Source organism: Plectropomus leopardus, chromosome 8 (assembly GCF_008729295.1).
Source record: "Plectropomus leopardus isolate mb chromosome 8, YSFRI_Pleo_2.0, whole genome shotgun sequence".
Lineage (NCBI taxonomy): Eukaryota > Metazoa > Chordata > Actinopteri > Perciformes > Serranidae > Plectropomus > Plectropomus leopardus.
This window is the reverse complement of record NC_056470.1, coordinates 25,876,233-25,893,952: the sequence shown is the minus strand read 5'-3', so window position 1 is coordinate 25,893,952 and position 17,720 is coordinate 25,876,233. Positions and strand designations below refer to the sequence as shown.

The following is a 17,720-nucleotide window of genomic DNA, read 5'->3' as shown; positions in this document are numbered from 1 at the left end:
CCTGATCATACTGGCCATGTTCAAAAACATTTTTCCTCAGTCATGTTTCTGTAAACAGGAACGTGCTGGGGGTCCCAACGCTGAACAACTACAAACCACACACATATCTGCTGGCAACCAGGCGGGTGTGACTTCTGTGGAGAGAGTGTGACTATTAAAGTATTTTGGCATCCGAGTTGCAAACGTGTTTTTATCTAAATAACAACAAAAAAAGAGGGGAGTTCAAGATAATTAATTTCTTCACCAAGTCTTCACCAATTTTTTCTCGAAGGCATGAGACCCCTGCAGGACGCTGCGTCTTACATGCTGTGGACAGACAACAGGTTCAGGGATAACTGCTGTGATTAGACAAAAAGCCTCTTAGAGGAGGTATGTCAACATTAGAGGAACATAAAAGAATTGTAATTAGCAATAAAAACAATTATCTGTGCCCGAAAAAGAAACTCATATAAATAACAGACCCATATGAGGTCAGTTATTTAAGCCAGAGAGCTTTCTTTAAAAAGTGTGGCCCATAAACACGTCCTGCGCTACAGACATGCACAGTCATAGCAAGCTGACCAGAGATAAGCTTCCCTGAACCACACAACTGACAAACAACATCCTGTGCATCCCTCCTCTCGACTCCCTACCACCTCCACTCATATGACCTCTCCTCTGTCATCGCCATGTTTAATTATGGACCGTCTCATTTCGACAGCAGGGGGGGAGGAAAACAAAGCACGGATCTATCAGTGCAGCCGAGCAGTAGCGTGTCTAGAAAGCTCGCCACCCCACCGACATCGAGGTCCTCGAGCTTTCTGATTCTCAGAAGAGAAAGTGAACAGCAGAAATCAATTTTGACCTGAATTTTCTTTTTTTTTTTTTTACTTGAAGCAACGGTTACCAAACTGTACGCCAGCAGGCTGAACTGGGTCTGCTGGCTGCTTGAGTCGTAGTTGTTTCCATGGCAACCACTGGACCAACTGAACACAAGCACTGAGGGAGACACTTAGCAATGCTGTTTATCCCCCATCATTCTCAGAAGTGATGCTAAACTGATAACTCGTTTTTCCAGCGCTCTTATTGGTCCACAGATTGGCGGTGGCGGTATGTGTGTGTCTCGAGTGTGTGTGTGCGCATAAATCTGCATCCATGTAATCCTCATATATGTAAACACAGGCAATTAGTGAGATGTATTTATATAGAGACACAATAACAGCAATGAGGAATCATATTGTACACAGACATATCCTTACTTAAAAAAAACATCCACTGCTGGAAAGATGATCTTTTAATAAAACTAGGATATCTGTGCAGCAGTAAGATGCGAATACTTTTGAAGATGGTGCTACATGACCAGAGAAAAATTAGAAAACGGGCGCTTTTGCTCAACAGGTAGCAAATCACAACTACCAGAATGCACCAGACTAACAACTGCTCAAGCTGGTGGGTGATGTAATGCGAACTGGTATGTGTGAAACAATGGTAGCCAGCAGGCAAGAGACAATCTCGTATTACATTACAACATTTTAAGCAAAAAATAGACAATGCGGTGACAAAATCTTGGTTCATATTTGTTCAGCTAGGCTTGAGGGATATCTGATTTTTCATACCTTCACTGGGGTAAACAATATATGAGTGTGCAGCCCTAACAACCAGACCGACGGCGAGTTTGGTACTTACTTTCAGCTTTTCACACTAATACACAATAGGAACACACAAAATGTTTAGAAAGGTAATTTCATTTTTTTTCCCCCGTTTTTCCAACGATCACCTGCTCTAGTTTGGTTGAAATAAATCCTTAACTCACCAAGTTAAATACAGATTTCTAGTTAGATTGAAAAAAAATTAAAATGCCGTTGTTCCCCAGTCTTTCTCTGCCTGCTGTTTACAGTCCTGTAACTTCTCCCTCCACCACTAGGTGTTGCGGTGTCTTTCAGCTCAGCTGTCTGTTCCACCAGTAGAGACCTGAGACTGAGCTCTTATGGTGCGTGCTGTGCACTACATACAACAAGTTTAATAGAAGAGAGAACAGAAGAGTGCCTGTATTTATGATGCTATTAAAAAACAAAAACTTCGGGATTTCTAAATACCCTTGTATACCATAATACCATGATACTGCCCAAGCCTATCATCGGCACTGCTCAGTTTTACTGTTTGATCTTCAGTCTTCATTTTCACTGTGCAGGAAGCAGTATGACGCCCACTTCCTATTCACAAACTTTCACCATTACAGCAGAAAACAGCTCTATAGGTCTGTCTCTTGATTTCACTTCAATTTGCATCATCTGGCAGAGTTTCACTGTGGGGGGTATCTAGACACCGATTAGATGGAAGGAATTTTACTACAGTTCATCGACATCAGGGGTACGCAAACTTTTTTGAAATACCTGGAGGCCAGCTGCTTGTCATGTCATTTGGGTTATTAAAAGAAAAAAATCACAAATGACACAAAACGCAACTTTTAAGTGAAATAGTATTCAACTTTCGACTGCTTCTTAAAGCTGCAGCCCTCGCTGTCGACGTGCTTCTTTACCGTGGCCATGCCTGCTACGTTACAGGGAAGATCTGCTGTTGGGTAACTGTTAGTAAGCTTCATTACCACCTGTTTATGAAAACACATTAGTTTTGCCTAAGTAGTTCCTACTGGGTGCATGTCTACAAACTGTGTGATTGTCCTGCCATCATGAGGTAAATGGAAAAAAAAAAATCATGCTTATTTAACCAATATTATGTTAATATTATAGTATATTTTGAAAGACAAGCTGAGGATATCTTTGAATCAATCTGAGGACCACAACTGGCCCCCGGGCCAGAGTTTGGACATGACGGATCTACACATATTGTTTTGATGCAAAGCTGGTTGAAAATCACCAAAGTCTCCCTTCAAATTTGATACACTGCAACCAATTGTGTAACTGCAGTGTGTGTGTGTGTGTGTGTGTGTGTGTGTGTGTGAGCGTGTAGGTGATCCCATCAGTCAGCACCCATCCTGGTCGTGAGCAAAGTGTACATGTGACAGGTGTCCTCGTTAAAATGCTACTGCCGCGTTAAACACACAAATTATTTATCAAGGAGGCTGTGGAAAAGGACTGCGTGGGGAGAATATCGGATTCTCTTCCGATCACACCGCCTCGCCTTCTCCTCCCTCACTTACACGGGGGTGTCTTATTCTATAGCTGCATCTAGGCACAGGTGATCATCGCACACTGACGCTTCCTCCACTGGGATCTGAGCACCAGTCCCATCTTGATGCATGATGCACACAAGGTTATTTGAGCACCGGGAGCTGCTGTGAAACTGTGAACAGCTGATACAGTTGATACGGTGTGAGATTTTCTCTGATTAAAATGCCTCTCTGTGTAACATCCTGGAAATGTGAAAATTGAGTAAACAGCCATTTGGAAAGTTTGACGTGAGCAGACTGAGCGCATTACTACATAAGCGGTACATTATTATTTAAACTCTATTCCCTTATCTTATCTACTGAATAAAAAAATAAAATCTTTAAACACTTAGTGGGAGCTTGACAAGGAGACCAGGGAAACATATCGACTGTCCCCTGACCCAGAGTCCATCTTGTGGCCTGATTTGCCCTTTGTGCCGTTTAATGGGCTTTTAGGGGCTTAACCCAACATCTCTACTGTGGCCAAAGATCAAAGATCCATCCCAAAATGCATTAGCTTCTGCTTCATTAACGTGCAGCGGAAAAGGATAAAGAAATCGTTGTAGTATCTGTGAATGTACAGTATTAGCCCTCGGGGTTTATGTGAGAACGCAAGCCCATGTGTATGCAGAGAAAAGTGGGTTAGAGTGACCTGCCTGTTGCTCTGACGCAGGCTCTGATAAGACTGTCCCATGTGACGCAACAGTTAGCAGAAACGCCAAGGGCTGGGTATTTTTAGGAACCAGTCTTTGACCTCTCACAGCACTTGTGTCAACAACATCCACACAACAATGCTAGCCTTTGTCGGGGACCATAAAGCAAATAACGGGGGGATGAAGAATGTACATTACGACGAGTCTCAGTGACAAAATTACAAAAAATGTCATCGGAAAGGATCAGAGTGTGCATGAAAAGCAGCATAGCAGCATCTATAAAACACACTTGGGCGCATTTTTCTGATTTAATCCTGGACAGAAGCACGCACTGTACATGTCACTCTCAAACAGACACCCACACATGCTGGCAGGACAATAGTTTTGTGATGTTCCTTCCTAAAGAAAACAAACAGCAGTGATCTGACAAAAATTGAATAGAGAGGAAGGTGACAACAATAACAAAGCATGGGATGGTGTGTGTGTGTGTGTGTGTGTGTGTGTGTGTGTGTGTGTATTGATGGGTGGCTGGGTGGGACATGCACATGTGTATGTACTGTACTGCTGGCTAATTGATTTCAGCTGAGGAGTCTGAGGATCAAAGACGTTGTGACAGAAAAAAGCAGCAGAGCGAAGCTCGAATGTAACATGACGTCTCCATCACAAAACCACTTTGGCTGGTGTTTGTTTTAAAAGCAGTTCTGTGTATAACAAGGTGGTCGAACTCTTATATACTGTAGTTATGGTGTGAGCGGGTACAATAAGACAGTCCACATGAAGCTAAGAACAGACACTCGATTCTACTGTACGCAGCTGTAAAAACACACATACCAACCAACGCCAAGAGCAATACAGCTTAGGAAACAAGCAGCTGGACTGCATGTTTTGAAAGGTTTGATGGGATTAAGGGCCATAAATTTCAAGAGACGGACATGAAATACTTCTTATGTAGCAGGCAGACACCATCAAGATGTCTGCAAGGGCCTCAATTTACATGACACACAAAAAAAAACAAGATACAAGAAAAGAAGTATACTACTTATACTAATATTTGATTTCATACACAAACATTGCTAATTTTATAATTACAGATTTATGTGATTATATTAATGTATATTTTTGCCATGAAATTCTGATAATGGTATTTTTGATATACGGATATTCTATAAGTTCTAAAGTAAACTATTTTTTACAGCTGTTCTGTCTTCTGTTTATATTCTTTGTGAATGAAGCTGGTCTTTTCTTTTGTGTTTTTAAAAAGACATCATGGTAATAAATGATCAAATGGCCTGACAAGCCATTTTATGAGGTCTTTTTATTATGGTTTTTAATTTCTCTAGTTTGGATAATTTCTTTTGCGTAAGTAGATAGTCAAAATATACAAAATATGTAACACAAATGTCGCTAACATGTAGACACAGTAAGTGCGTATGGCCTCACTCTTTTAGCAAGTCAATATTTTAAGCAGAATTTGAACACTATGCAAGGTTTTCCTAGGAAACAATGTAAAGACTCATACGAAAGTAATTCCTCGCAATCATCACGTATGAGCCACTATAAGTATGTGGGAGTATATTTATCTGCAGAGACTCTGGACTTTTCAGCACATTTCTGGTCACAGCGCACAGGTGAGGTACTTTATAAAAAGGTAGCAGTCAGATGCCAGATTGTAAGCAGCATGCATCCAGTGAGAAGCTAAGAAAATTGCGGACACAGTGCCAAATTCACAGCACCATTCCTGCATACACCTTCAATTTAAAGTCTAGTGTGTGGGATTTCGTGGCATTTATGAGCAATGGCTACAGATTGCAGCCAAATGAAACTTCTCCCATGTGCCACTGCTCTGGCTGACACGAAAACGCGGAAATACAAATAGCCCTATTTAGAGCCATTGTTTCGTTTTCTGTTCTGGGCAACTGAGGAAACAACATGGAGGACTCCATGAAAGAGGACCTGCTCTGTATGTAGATATAAATTTTAATGTAGCAAAAACAAGATTCTTATTATCAGATGATTATACACTACTGAAAACATAGGTATGAATATTATATTCCATTTCCGCCAATATATCACCCTTTTGCAGCTCTCTTGCGTATTTCTGAGTTCATCTAGGAGCTGCCGTCATAGATGCGGTGATCAGGGTAACACTGATATTGACCCCTGACCTTTGGCCCTGTGTTTCTAAAAAAATTAAAATGGGTGAAGCCGGTTCTCTGCTTTCTTAGAAAGCTATCAATAAATATTCATGTATTTGTGTTAATGTCTCAGACATTCCTGGTCTTACTGTATATGAACTGTGAGTTTGAAATAAAAAGGAAAATACAAGATTTTTGGTAAAAGGCATTCTACCCCCCCTCAATAGCTGCTCAGTTATTTAACTCAGCAATCCACTAAGCTCATGAAACTACAGTTTGATATACAAATAAGACAAATATTTATTTTATGGATGATTAATCAGCACTCATACTTTTTCAGAAATCAACTCATGAGAAGGAGAAATCCAACTGCACATGTTCCCTCTTAATTCCCTGTTTAAATCTGCAGAGCCGGCAGACAGAAGATGGTGATGAAAAGACAGAAAAGAGGATGTGGATTTACACCATTCTTCACACACAACTTCATCATTATCTGTACCCATCAACACCAGCGGAAACCCTGTGAGGTTAATGAGTTATTGGAGAAAGAGGAAATACTTGCACACAAGCGTGAAGCAGTGATTGATGACGCTGTTTTACTGTGTCACATATAGTACACTGGCGACCTTAGGAATAAACAGCACTGCCGGGCTGCAGCTATCTCATGACATTCATTCGCTCAATGACGGCAAACAATGTTGGCGTCTGTGATGGATTGCACTATAGTATATCATGCATGATGTTACAGAGCACACAGAGTTCCCACGAATCCCTAACCTCATCCTATTCTTCAGTAATTAATTTATAATCACAATACTGAAACAAAGTGATTTGTCTTTGAGCGACTGGTTTGGGTTGTTGTTGTTGTCTAGCTAACACGTGAGAGGATATGTTACTGAGTGCATACCATACAGGAATGGCAGAGACATTACAGTGACAATCAGTGATTCATCATTAAGTCCTATATCCCCCTATTGTTTTCATCTAATGGCTTCCCCATTATGTTGTCCATAACTTTTCCCCAAGGAGACGACAGTTGTAAAGCAGCTATGGTTGCACAGACAGCGAGCATCCACCATACTGATTGCTCCCCCACCACCACCATCGCCACCGCCAGTCGGCCTCACCCTAGTCACCCCACCCTTGGAGAAAAGTACAAAGCGTCCCTTGTGTGAGAGCACAGAGACCTGAGTGATACTGCTTTATATCATGGTATTCTCTCACTGTCACACTCACATACACATACAGCCGTCCAGCCGGGGCGTTTCATTCAGCCTGCTGACCTTCAGCGGGCCCATAGGTCCTTGGCATGATGCACAAACAACACGATCCATAAGCCCAAGAATACATGTAAATACACAGAAACAACATGGCGACACATACCACAGCAGAGCAATGCTGCATCCGCTGTGTTACAAGTTCACATGGTATAACACACCTCCTTATCATGACAGGAGACATTTTATATGCCCCTGGACATGTAACGTAGCGACGTGTCCAGTTCAGGCAAAGCCACAGCATAATGGGTATTCCTTGTTACAGCCATAACTTATCACTAGATATCACCATTGACAGATTCCTGATGTATCAATTACTTATCAGTGTTTTCAATTTTCTAGCACTTAAAGTAGCTTCATGTATTGATGTGTATGTATTTCACCGGTATACAGAGAGTCCGCACGTAAAACTAGGCTGTCTATGCTGTAGAAAGACACAAACACTTTTGAAATTGGTGCTACATGACCAGAGAAAACAGAAAAAAAATATGCTTTTGCTAAAGAGTCAAAAAACTATCAGAATAAAAAACGTGCCTTATCAGACCAATAAGCACTCCCACTGGTGGGTGATGCAATGTGGACTGGTTCATGTGAATCAATGGCTGTCAGCGGAAAAACAACTGTACATCACGATCAAACATCGGGCTTAAACATGTTTCTGACAAAATTTTTGATAAGAAATATGCAACTCGGTAACAGAATCTTGGTTCATTTTTCCTATGACCTGTAGCGCTCTTTATCAGTCTAGATTGTTTTGGTGTGACTTGCAGAGTGTCGGACATTTCAGCCATAAAAATGTCTGCTTTCTCTCCAATATAATGGAACTAGATGGCACTCAGCTTGTGGGGCTCCAAGCCCCAAGAGCATACATTTGAAAAACTCAACAGCAATGTCTCTTTTCAGAAATCATGACCTGGTTACTCAAGATAACCCATAGAACTTGTTGTGAGCAGTACTGTGTAGGAACTTTATTTATTTCTTTACCCAACTACACCTACCAACTGTATCACTGCGCTGAAGGAAGTGTGCATGTACTGAAGCACACCTACTCAATATTTTTAAATTAACAAAAAAAAAAACCCAGCAACCTTACTGCTTTAACTCATATTCAGAGTTCTCATTGACCCCTTTTTTAGCCATAGCAGTAGGGATGGGCATCAAATCTGGCAACACCCGGTATCAAACGGGCCCTGGTGGCAAAATTATTAAAGATGTTAAATTAGATTCGTCTCCACTGTGATATTAATACGTTTATATCGTGACTTTGTTGTAAACATCCGTGTTGCTGTTCTAGAAGCAACATTTAGTTATATTTAAAAGAATATATTTTAAAATATATTTAAAAGCAATTATTTAGTATTGAAAAAGAGACGGTAAGAGTATTGATAAAGAACTGCACCAATTAGGAGAATTGATAAGAGTAGTAGTATCTATAAAATCCTAACAATACCAATCCTTACACAGCAGGCAGCTGTTTTCAGCAAAAGTTAATGATAAACCTATATGCTGTTCTGCCCAACACCAAACGACACACAAACAAAGCTGGTACCTTGCTGGTGAACAAAGAGAAGGATTTTCCAGCTGAAGAGCCACACATTTCCCTCAGAGCTGGTGGAGACCAAAAACAGAGCTAAAAGGGCACTGATTATTGGCCTTACATTCATCAGGTGGCCGGAAAGACAACTCAAAATCAATGCCAGTGATGCCCTGTGTCTGCTGGATGTGTAATGACTAGATTATATTGACTTAACAGATAAATCTATCACAATGACTAGAACCTGTTCACCCTCAGAGGCAGTTATCAGCTTTACACAGGAAGTTTCAACTTCTCCACTACCACTTTTAACTCTCTTCACTCAGTAAACTGCAGGAAAAACTGCTGCTTTACACTGTCTGAGGTTTAAACATAACAGAGAGGCAAAACAAATGTAGAACTGCCAAAAACAGTTTCCATCCTGTTCACCATCAGTTCAGGTTAACCAGTAAAAAGTCAAACAGTCAGACATCAAGCCTCTCTTACCTGTTTCCAGAGGAACTGGTCTTCCTGATTGATCTGCCAGGTGGTGACCACGTGTATGATGGAAAGCACTGCTCCACTCAGCACCGCCGCCCTCATCCTCACAGGCAGCAGAGTGTAGATGATGTAGATGAAGAACACGGACCACCAGATGCCTTCTGAGGCGCTCCTGGGAGCCACCATGAGCACCCCAAACACCTGTACTGTCAGCAAGACTCCGATTACCAGGTAACTGACCATCCACATGTAGTCCTGGTGGAAGCCGTTGCGGTTGCAAACCACCATAAGAGCCATAAAGAGTGCCATCGCCACTGACAGGGCTGACGAGTAGGCCACGTGAGGGGCGGCGTGGACACAGTGGAAGGTCAGCATGATGCCGCACACGATGACAAGTACCCCCATGAGCATGGTCAAAGAGCTCTGGTTCAGCCTGAAGAAGTAACGCTGGTATAGGCGCTCCAGTTTTCGGGACTGGAATTTTTTCGACTGGAACACCTGCACCACCCTGAGCCAGCAGTCCGCAGCCGTCACCACCCCTGCTGCGCCATTGGGACCATCGTCGCCCATGTCCCCGCTTCCTCCGTTACATCCCCCTTTCCTCCCTTTCAGCTCCCCGTCCTCAAAGCCCAAGTCGACCGACTTTAGCCCCACCCCTTCCCCGGGAGCCCCTCCCCTCTTGCCGTAGTGGTCCTCCTGCCATCCGCAACGGACGCCGAAGTTGCCCCCGCCTCCCACAGCCCCCGCCACCCCTCCGCGGTGGTGCTGATGGAGGGGGGCTCCAGAGGGGGGCTCCATAGCATCTGGGTCCCGCAGACAGCTCATGTAACGCGGGTTGCAGAGAGATGAGCCTCCCTTCCGTTTGGACTTCTTGCCATTGCGCTCCCCCCACGCAGTCTTGCGGTCGTCCACTCTGGCGACTAGGAAACCACTGAACCAGGACATTCTGTGTGAGCAGAGAGAGGAATGTTCAGCACAAACAAGTCAAAGACAGATAACAGCACTGATACCACGTGGGAAGACTATTTCCTCCTCTCTCCACCTGTCAGAGTTGTTCATTACCTGTTGGGGTTCTGGTACATGTCCCAGCCCTTTCCTTTGCAGCCGGTTCACTCATTTATCCCCGTGGACAAAATTTTGAAGAAGTGAGGAGGGGTTTGTAGAGGCCACGCTGCAGGGTCGCAGGGTGGGACAGAATGGATGGGGTCGAAAGACGCACCAGTCGCTTCACAAAGCTCAAGATGTGCCGGGGCCGGTGATCAGAGACCAAGGTTAATGATGAGACCAGTCTCTGCTGCCAGGCCTATCTCCACGGCTTCTGCTGGATCTAGAGGAAAAAACAAACAAATACAGTAAATTATATGAAAGCACTAGGGTTGCAACGGTATGAGGCTTTGACAGTGCGATAACCGTTTCAGAAAATATCATAGTATTACAGTATACGGTATTAAAAAATTAGTATTATCTTAATTTAGTGCTATTACTGCTTAGGGCAAGCGGGATTTCCAGCTTTTAAGGACTTTGAAATGCCACTTTTAAGACAAATTTTTACCATAGTCAATGTTGAAGAAAAAAAACATGAACTAAAATCAATTATTTAAGGTTAGGAAGAATTTCATAGTATTTTTTAAATAAATATTGAAAGATAAAACGTGACTTTATGGTGATGTTAATGCAAAAGACATTTGGTAAATTATTATTAGTAGTATTTATTTATTTTTGAGGTACCCATTATTTTGAGCTTTTGCAATACAATGTCAGAAAAAAATTATTCCTTAAAATTCTACTTCTCCTGTCTGAGCATTTTTAAGACTTTTCTAAGACATTTTGATGCCAACAAAGACCTTATATTTGAGATTAATTGATTCAATTCCTTTTAAGACTTTTTAAGGATCCATGGGAACCCTGATTATTATCAGCTACAACTGAGAATGAAAACAGATTTTTTTTTTCATTTTTCTTTTTTTTTTTTTTTTCCAATAGTAAATATACATTTTATGATAACCGTAACCGTCAGTAAGGAGAAGCATCAGATTATGACAGTAATGTGGTTGTCTTGTCCGGCCAGTTGATGCTATTAATGAACAGCCTTGACTCACATTTAGCTCTTTAGGTTGTTAGCATCTACTTCATATATATCTGACAGGCTATAAAATGCATCCTTGTCTGCTCAATAAAATAAATCTCATTTCCTGGATAACAGGACACACTTGAGATTTCCTCTCATAAAAATTGAGACAGATTCATAGAAGAAGAGTAAGGTACTTCCAAAACTACGGGGGCGGAGGGTGGGGGGTGGGGGGTGGATACAACCCAAAATAGCTTAAAGGCTTGGGGTTTTTAAGGTGAACCAGAACTTGCTCGATTTGACCCCCGTGCAAAAAACACACCCTCTGCTATGAACACATAACAGTCAGGTTGGCTGAAGATAAAGAGCGACTCCTTCCATGCTCTGTTTATTATCACAATCAATGATAAACGACAAGTAATAAATACAGATAAATGCCACTGGACCACAGGACACTGTCAAGACAAATATAAAGACAGCGATGGGAAACACAGCATGACAGGATCTGTGAGCCCTGCAGCAACAAACCAAAAGTTGTTTTGAAATTACGAGAAAAATCAAGCCACTTCCCTTTTAACATTATACAACATACACATCACAGACATACATGTAATAGTATCAGCCTGTTATTGCTGGGTGACATCTACAATATATGTAGAGATTCCCTTTGAGTACCAGAGAAGAAGAAAGTTTCACCTGTGAATGAAACAATTTTAATATTCTACTGACCATCTGATCTTAAACTTTGAAATAATTCCTTAAAAATGTCTGCTGGATATCACTGTCTGTTTGACAGATAATGTGGAAATACACTGAGTTTGTTTTCAGTTCTTGTTCAAAGGACAGTTCACCCTAAAATCAAAAGTATATATTTTTCCTCATACCTGTAGCACTATTTATCAGTCTAGATTGTTTTGGTGTGAGTTGCAGAGTGCTGGAGATATCGGCCGTAGAGATGTCTGACTTGGCTTGACTATAGCGGTGCTCAAAAGGCCAAAGAAATACATTTGTCTCTTTTGAGAACTCATGACCCGACTACTAAAAAATAACCCACCTTTTTATAAGCAGTTTCACGTAGGAACTATTTTTTTCTACCAAACTACACCTGCCAAGTGTATTACTGCATAAAAGGAAGCGTGAATGTACTCACGCGGGGCTCACGAGAGGCTCGTGCTGCGTGAGATGTAAACATTAATTGCTTCCTTCTTGGCTGAGCTGTAACGTTGGCCAACTCAGTGGTGCATTACGTGAGCTAGCAGTAGATGCACGCTTCCTTCTGAGCTGCGCTATGGTCGGCTGGTGTAGCTCAGTAGAAAGAAAATATATGAAACTGTTCACAACAAGGTCTGCGAAAGAGACATTGCTTTCAAGCTCCTTAAATGTATTTTTTCTTATTGCGCTCGGAGCACCACAAACCAAGTGCCATTTAGTTCAATTACACAGGAGAAAAATCAGACATCTCAATGGTTGATATCTCCAGCACGAAAACAATCTGCAACTCACAGGAAAACAATCCAGAGCGATAAACAGCACTACATGTAAGAGAAAAAAAATAGTTTTGATTTTGGGGTGAACTGTCCCTTTAAGACCGTACCATCATTGCATTAAAGCTTGCATCTGATATTCTATGTTTCATAGATATTGCTTGTTATCCCTTGCAGCTGTATGAGTACAGAAAATCGTGTCTTGTGAGCCAGTGTGGGCTGGGAACCTCTGAGTGTATGACATTCACTTGTGTGTGAGTGGGGACGCATTAAGCCGACTGGGAATCGATCAGACGAGACTGAAAAACATTAAATACAGTTCTTTTGTGTTTCTATTATCAGTTACATTTATTCAGTTGTGGTGGGCCGCCGCTGACTCTGTAGTTAGGGCCACAGCAACGTCTGCCTTCATTTCCTTGTACAAGAAAATAAACCCAATGAGTTCATTACAGCTTGTATTTAAAATTTGGGAAATAGAGAGCCCTGGTATCAGATTGTGAATCTGTATCAGCAGATAACTTGAGTTGAGGTATCGTGAGAGGAAAAGTCAGATTTATGAGGCTACATTGTGGTTATAGTCCTGACAGAAAATACCTCAAATATCCCTCTAATGTTCTCTGGGGACTTAAATTAAGCATTTCTTTGTTATCTAATCGTAGGTTTATTCTGACCTGGTCACATTTTATAGTATCTATATCTCCAATACTACTATAATAACCCTACAGCATTTCTTAACCCTCTGAAACCTGGACTGACATCATTTTTCCTTTGCTGCATTCAGACGCCTCTCAGAAGCATTTAAAGCTTTTAAATGCAGCAAATTGGTTTGATTTCTTTCAGAAACATGGGGGGAAAGCCATTTATCAACTTGGAATGAAATATTTAGATTTCTTCTTTTTTTGAGGGTGAAAAATTAAAACATGGGAAATAAAGGCAATTATGAACTTGGAATTGAATTTCCCACAAACCGCAAAAAAAAGAGTAAAAGGTGGAAAATGACCTGGAGAAGGTTAATAGCAGTCATGATAACAGTAGAGTAGTTTTCGTCCTGATTGAATTATAAAACGTGCACATATGCCTGAGCAACTGCTACCAGCTGATCTTACCGGGCCTCTAGACGCCCTGAGCTCCACGCAGCGCAGAGAGACACGCAAACGCAACGCAGCCGCTTCTGCCGCCGCCTGCTCGACCGGCATTTTCACCGGAGAGGTGCGCTGTGTTGTTGAGGCAAAAATAGCATTTCCACGCTATATCTTGTCTGCATGCGCCTTCTCTGGCACGTATCCGTCCAAGCCTTATCCCTCCTCCCTGGCAGCGGATCGACAAGATTCAAGGAGAACCAGCCCCCCTCTCTCTCTCTCTCACACACACACACACACACACACACCTCCCCTCTCCTCTCCTCCCACCTCCACCTCCTCCTCCCCGGCTGCGTCCCTCACTCCCCTGCACAAGGTCGACCAGCTTGTACCCATTTGCAAACGTCGCGGTGTTGCCAGCCGCTTGGTGTGTGTGTTTGCATGGTGCTTGGCTGTACTCTCCGGTTTCCCCCACTAGCGTTAGGAGAGGGGAGGGGAAGCGGGGAAGCGGAGAAGGGAAGGCGGGGGTGACTGACTATTCCTAGGGGACATTTGCAACCGGACAGCCGCTATACACTGGCGTTACAGTCACAACCAGCGAGCAAAAAAAGTCATTCACTGAGGTGCTTGTTCCAGTAAGACATGCTGTGCATGCATGTATCTCTCTGTGTGGCTCAGCTGTCAAGATATACAGATGCGAAAACGAACCAATTAAGGATAATCAAAGACATGCAACGCGTTGAATTGCATTTTTTTTTCCTTTTCTTTATCATGTGCGGATGATTTATTTGTGATCCGGTGTATAAATGCCATGCAAAAGCAGGCCGTGTGTGAGGGCCCGCATTCAAACAGCGTAGGCTTCTTGTTACATAACACCATGGCCTATGTGACAACCATAGCGGGGACCATAAAACCACTCCGTTGAGTCCGGTTGTTCAACTTAAGACCAACACACGCATCTGCTGGCGATTTATTTTTGTGCAAATGTCCTTCAGGCTGCAGTAATGCAATGGCTTTGCAGAATAAACGTACTGACAAACACGAGTCTTGGGTAAATAAACAGATACAAACATGTTATTGCTGCTGCACATTCCTCAGCATCAGTCAATGGATGGAGGACTAGCGGCGGATAATTCTCTAAAACATTCACAAACCCCATGTGTTTGCTCAAGTACATGTAGGTGTTTAAACTTATGTTATGAAAAATATCTGCGGCTGAATCATTATGAGCATCAGATGCGTCCTGCAAGTCTCTGAATGTAGCCCATTAACATCCCTCAGGACTGTCAGCTGGGATAAGAAACACAATGATGCAGCTCATGTTATTTTCCACACACACAGATATGTTGTTATTGGCCGACAGTGGAAAACATGTACTGACCGTGGATCCTTTGCCAGTGTGAAGCGGAGGCCTTACAGCAACTGTTGCCAGCTATGTCATTCACTCCGGCAGACGTGGTGTATTGACAGAGAAGTGGCAGAGGCGTCTACGGCTCAGTGCAACAGCGTTTGAGACGTTTGTGTGACAGGAGAACATATATTATATATGTCGGCCTGCAGTGTGCAGCAGCAGCAGCAGCAGCAGTTACAGTCAGAAAGACGGACTCACCGTGATCATCTTGTTTCCCCGACAGGACCGCAGCGGACAATCCGATTCGGTGTGGTTGTGGGTCGGAGCGGCCAGGGTGGAGGACCATCTGTAGCCGAGCTGTCCAAGGATGGTCCGGTTAAATTGGTCACCCTGTGGTGGATCTCCTCCTGTCGTCTTCTCGCTCCACTCCCTTTCCTCTCCTCCCCCTGACCCTCTCGGCTCCAAGCACCACTGTCAAGACGGGCAAAACACAAACATCACACTTCCGGTTATGGTTTTCAAATTAAAATCGTTATATCAAGCAGTAGTGGCGGAAGTACTCGCAACTTATAGGGTTGCTAATTGTAAGTACTTTCCTTGATCGGTAAAATTAACAATCGATTAATCCTTGTTTGAAGAAAACAACACATAAAAACTTTGATTATTTCAAACAAAACCAAATGCGTTTTATTCTGTCAAAGCTCACAGTAACATATTGCATATATTTTGACATTTCATAGCCTTTCAGTAAAAAAGTTAAATTTCACGTTTGATTAAACTCTTAATGAGCAATTAATTGATCAATCAATTTATTCTAAAAAATAATAAATAATATCATAATAAATATAATAAAGAAGTTTTATAATTATTAGTAAACTAATTATATTAAATAATTCTAAAATAAAATAAATCTGAATGTTATTATCATCCCTACCTGCATCATTTGGTAAAATTATTTTTACACTTATAGAAATAGCCTAATGAAAACACCGATACTTTCATGTCTTGGTATTAAATATAAGGCTACATCTCAGAGACAGTTAGCGTAGCTTTGCATAAAGACTGGTAAGTGGGGGAAACAGCTAAGGGATTGTTTGTTCTTTATGAGAGAGTGTTTTTATTTTAGCTTAGGGAGGGGAATATATTCTCATAAGGTTGCTTTTTAAAATAATAATAATAATAATAACAATTTTAAACACACTCTGAACCCCAGAACACACTAGCAGACTTGAAAGGCATGTTTGTTTATTTCTTATTGCTAAAGTTACACCATTTACTGTAACAAGAAACTGTAAATGAAAAAAATGATCATTGGGTCTTAAAATTTCTGACAGTCCTTGAACACGTTATATGTCATAAACTTCTGTTAGGACAAACATAACCAAATTTAAGCTTAGAAATAGTAATATTTCATCAACATGACTTTAATCAAATTAATAAATAAATCAAAAATCTTGCACCATAGAGGGAGGGTCATGTGTTCACCTCCAGTCATTCTGGGGAATTTCATAGTTTAAAAAAGTCACACCCCAGCCTCCCCCCTCCTCTGATAAACAACGAACAGTCCCTGATCCCAGAAACCTAAAAATCACATTTCACCATTTAACATAGGATAATGTGTTAAACTAATGCAATACTTTCTTTTCTGATGTTGAATTAAAGATTACAGCCAGAAGCCCGTTTGCTTAGTTTAGAAAATTCCTGGAAGCCAAAGAGCAAAAAACTAGCACACAATTCAGACTATAACATCCTATAACATCCTAGATTCCTCCTGGGTTGCCTGGCAACTACCCAGAGCCAGTAAACAGTCCTGCACACAACCCTCACATTTATTTTCATTTCTGCGTTTGTGCGGATAAAACAAACACATTTTGGGGAAAAAAGGACATTTTGACAAAAAAATGTGGAAATTACCTTTTTTGTATTTTCTTCACAAAGTTCATGGTTCTTTTATATTGTCTGTGTAATCCATCATGTAGGCTATGTATTTTTTTAATGTTAAATACTGTAGGTATCCACAGATATTCATCTAAGACAGTCTATTGGCAATAAATATTGTGCTCCAAGGTATTGCTTGACAGTTTCGCTATCAGGAAAGTATACATTTAGGAAGGCCTATTATATAGTCTAATTATACAATTTCATATGCTTATATACATAAACGTAACCTTGTACATATTTTTTATATTTACACCATACCGCATTTCTGTGCTATATTTAACAACTCATTCAATAGTAATTATTTACATATATATTTTAATATTAAAAATTCTACACACCATGTGTGCATTACAATTATTCAGTGCAACAATATCATGGACATACAGTATCTGTATATGTATAAGCTGCATGAATGTTTTGTATAGTGTAGATTGTTCTTTTTTTGTTGATTTTTTAAATGTAGTTTGTATATTTACAATTTTTTGTCCTTATATATCATGCAATCTTTTTTTTTTCTTGTTTTTGAATCCTTAGTTGTTGGATTATGTGATTTTCCCTTAACTTTACAGT

The 17,720-nt window shown here is 41.3% G+C and overlaps 1 protein-coding gene across 3 annotated transcripts in view; it reads right to left on the bottom strand.

The window, feature by feature from the left end:
* LOC121946801 (adenylate cyclase type 6-like) overlaps positions 1-15,634 on the bottom strand; it is a 48,341-nt gene extending 32,707 nt beyond the window's left edge. The window contains exons 1-3 of one of the 3 annotated variants that reach the window (XM_042491558.1): positions 15,468-15,634; positions 10,290-10,554; positions 9,234-10,173 (exon numbers count right to left, since the gene is read on the bottom strand). In XM_042491558.1, the coding sequence (XP_042347492.1) occupies positions 9,234-10,173; positions 10,290-10,309 (960 nt within the window). In that variant the 5' untranslated portion in view covers positions 10,310-10,554; positions 15,468-15,634. Of the gene's footprint in view, positions 1-9,233; positions 10,174-10,289; positions 10,555-13,885; positions 13,930-15,239; positions 15,314-15,467 lie in introns of those variants that run through there. The other 2 variants (XM_042491561.1, XM_042491560.1) reach the window with 2 other exon arrangements.
* Positions 15,635-17,720: the final 2,086 nt, after the last annotated feature.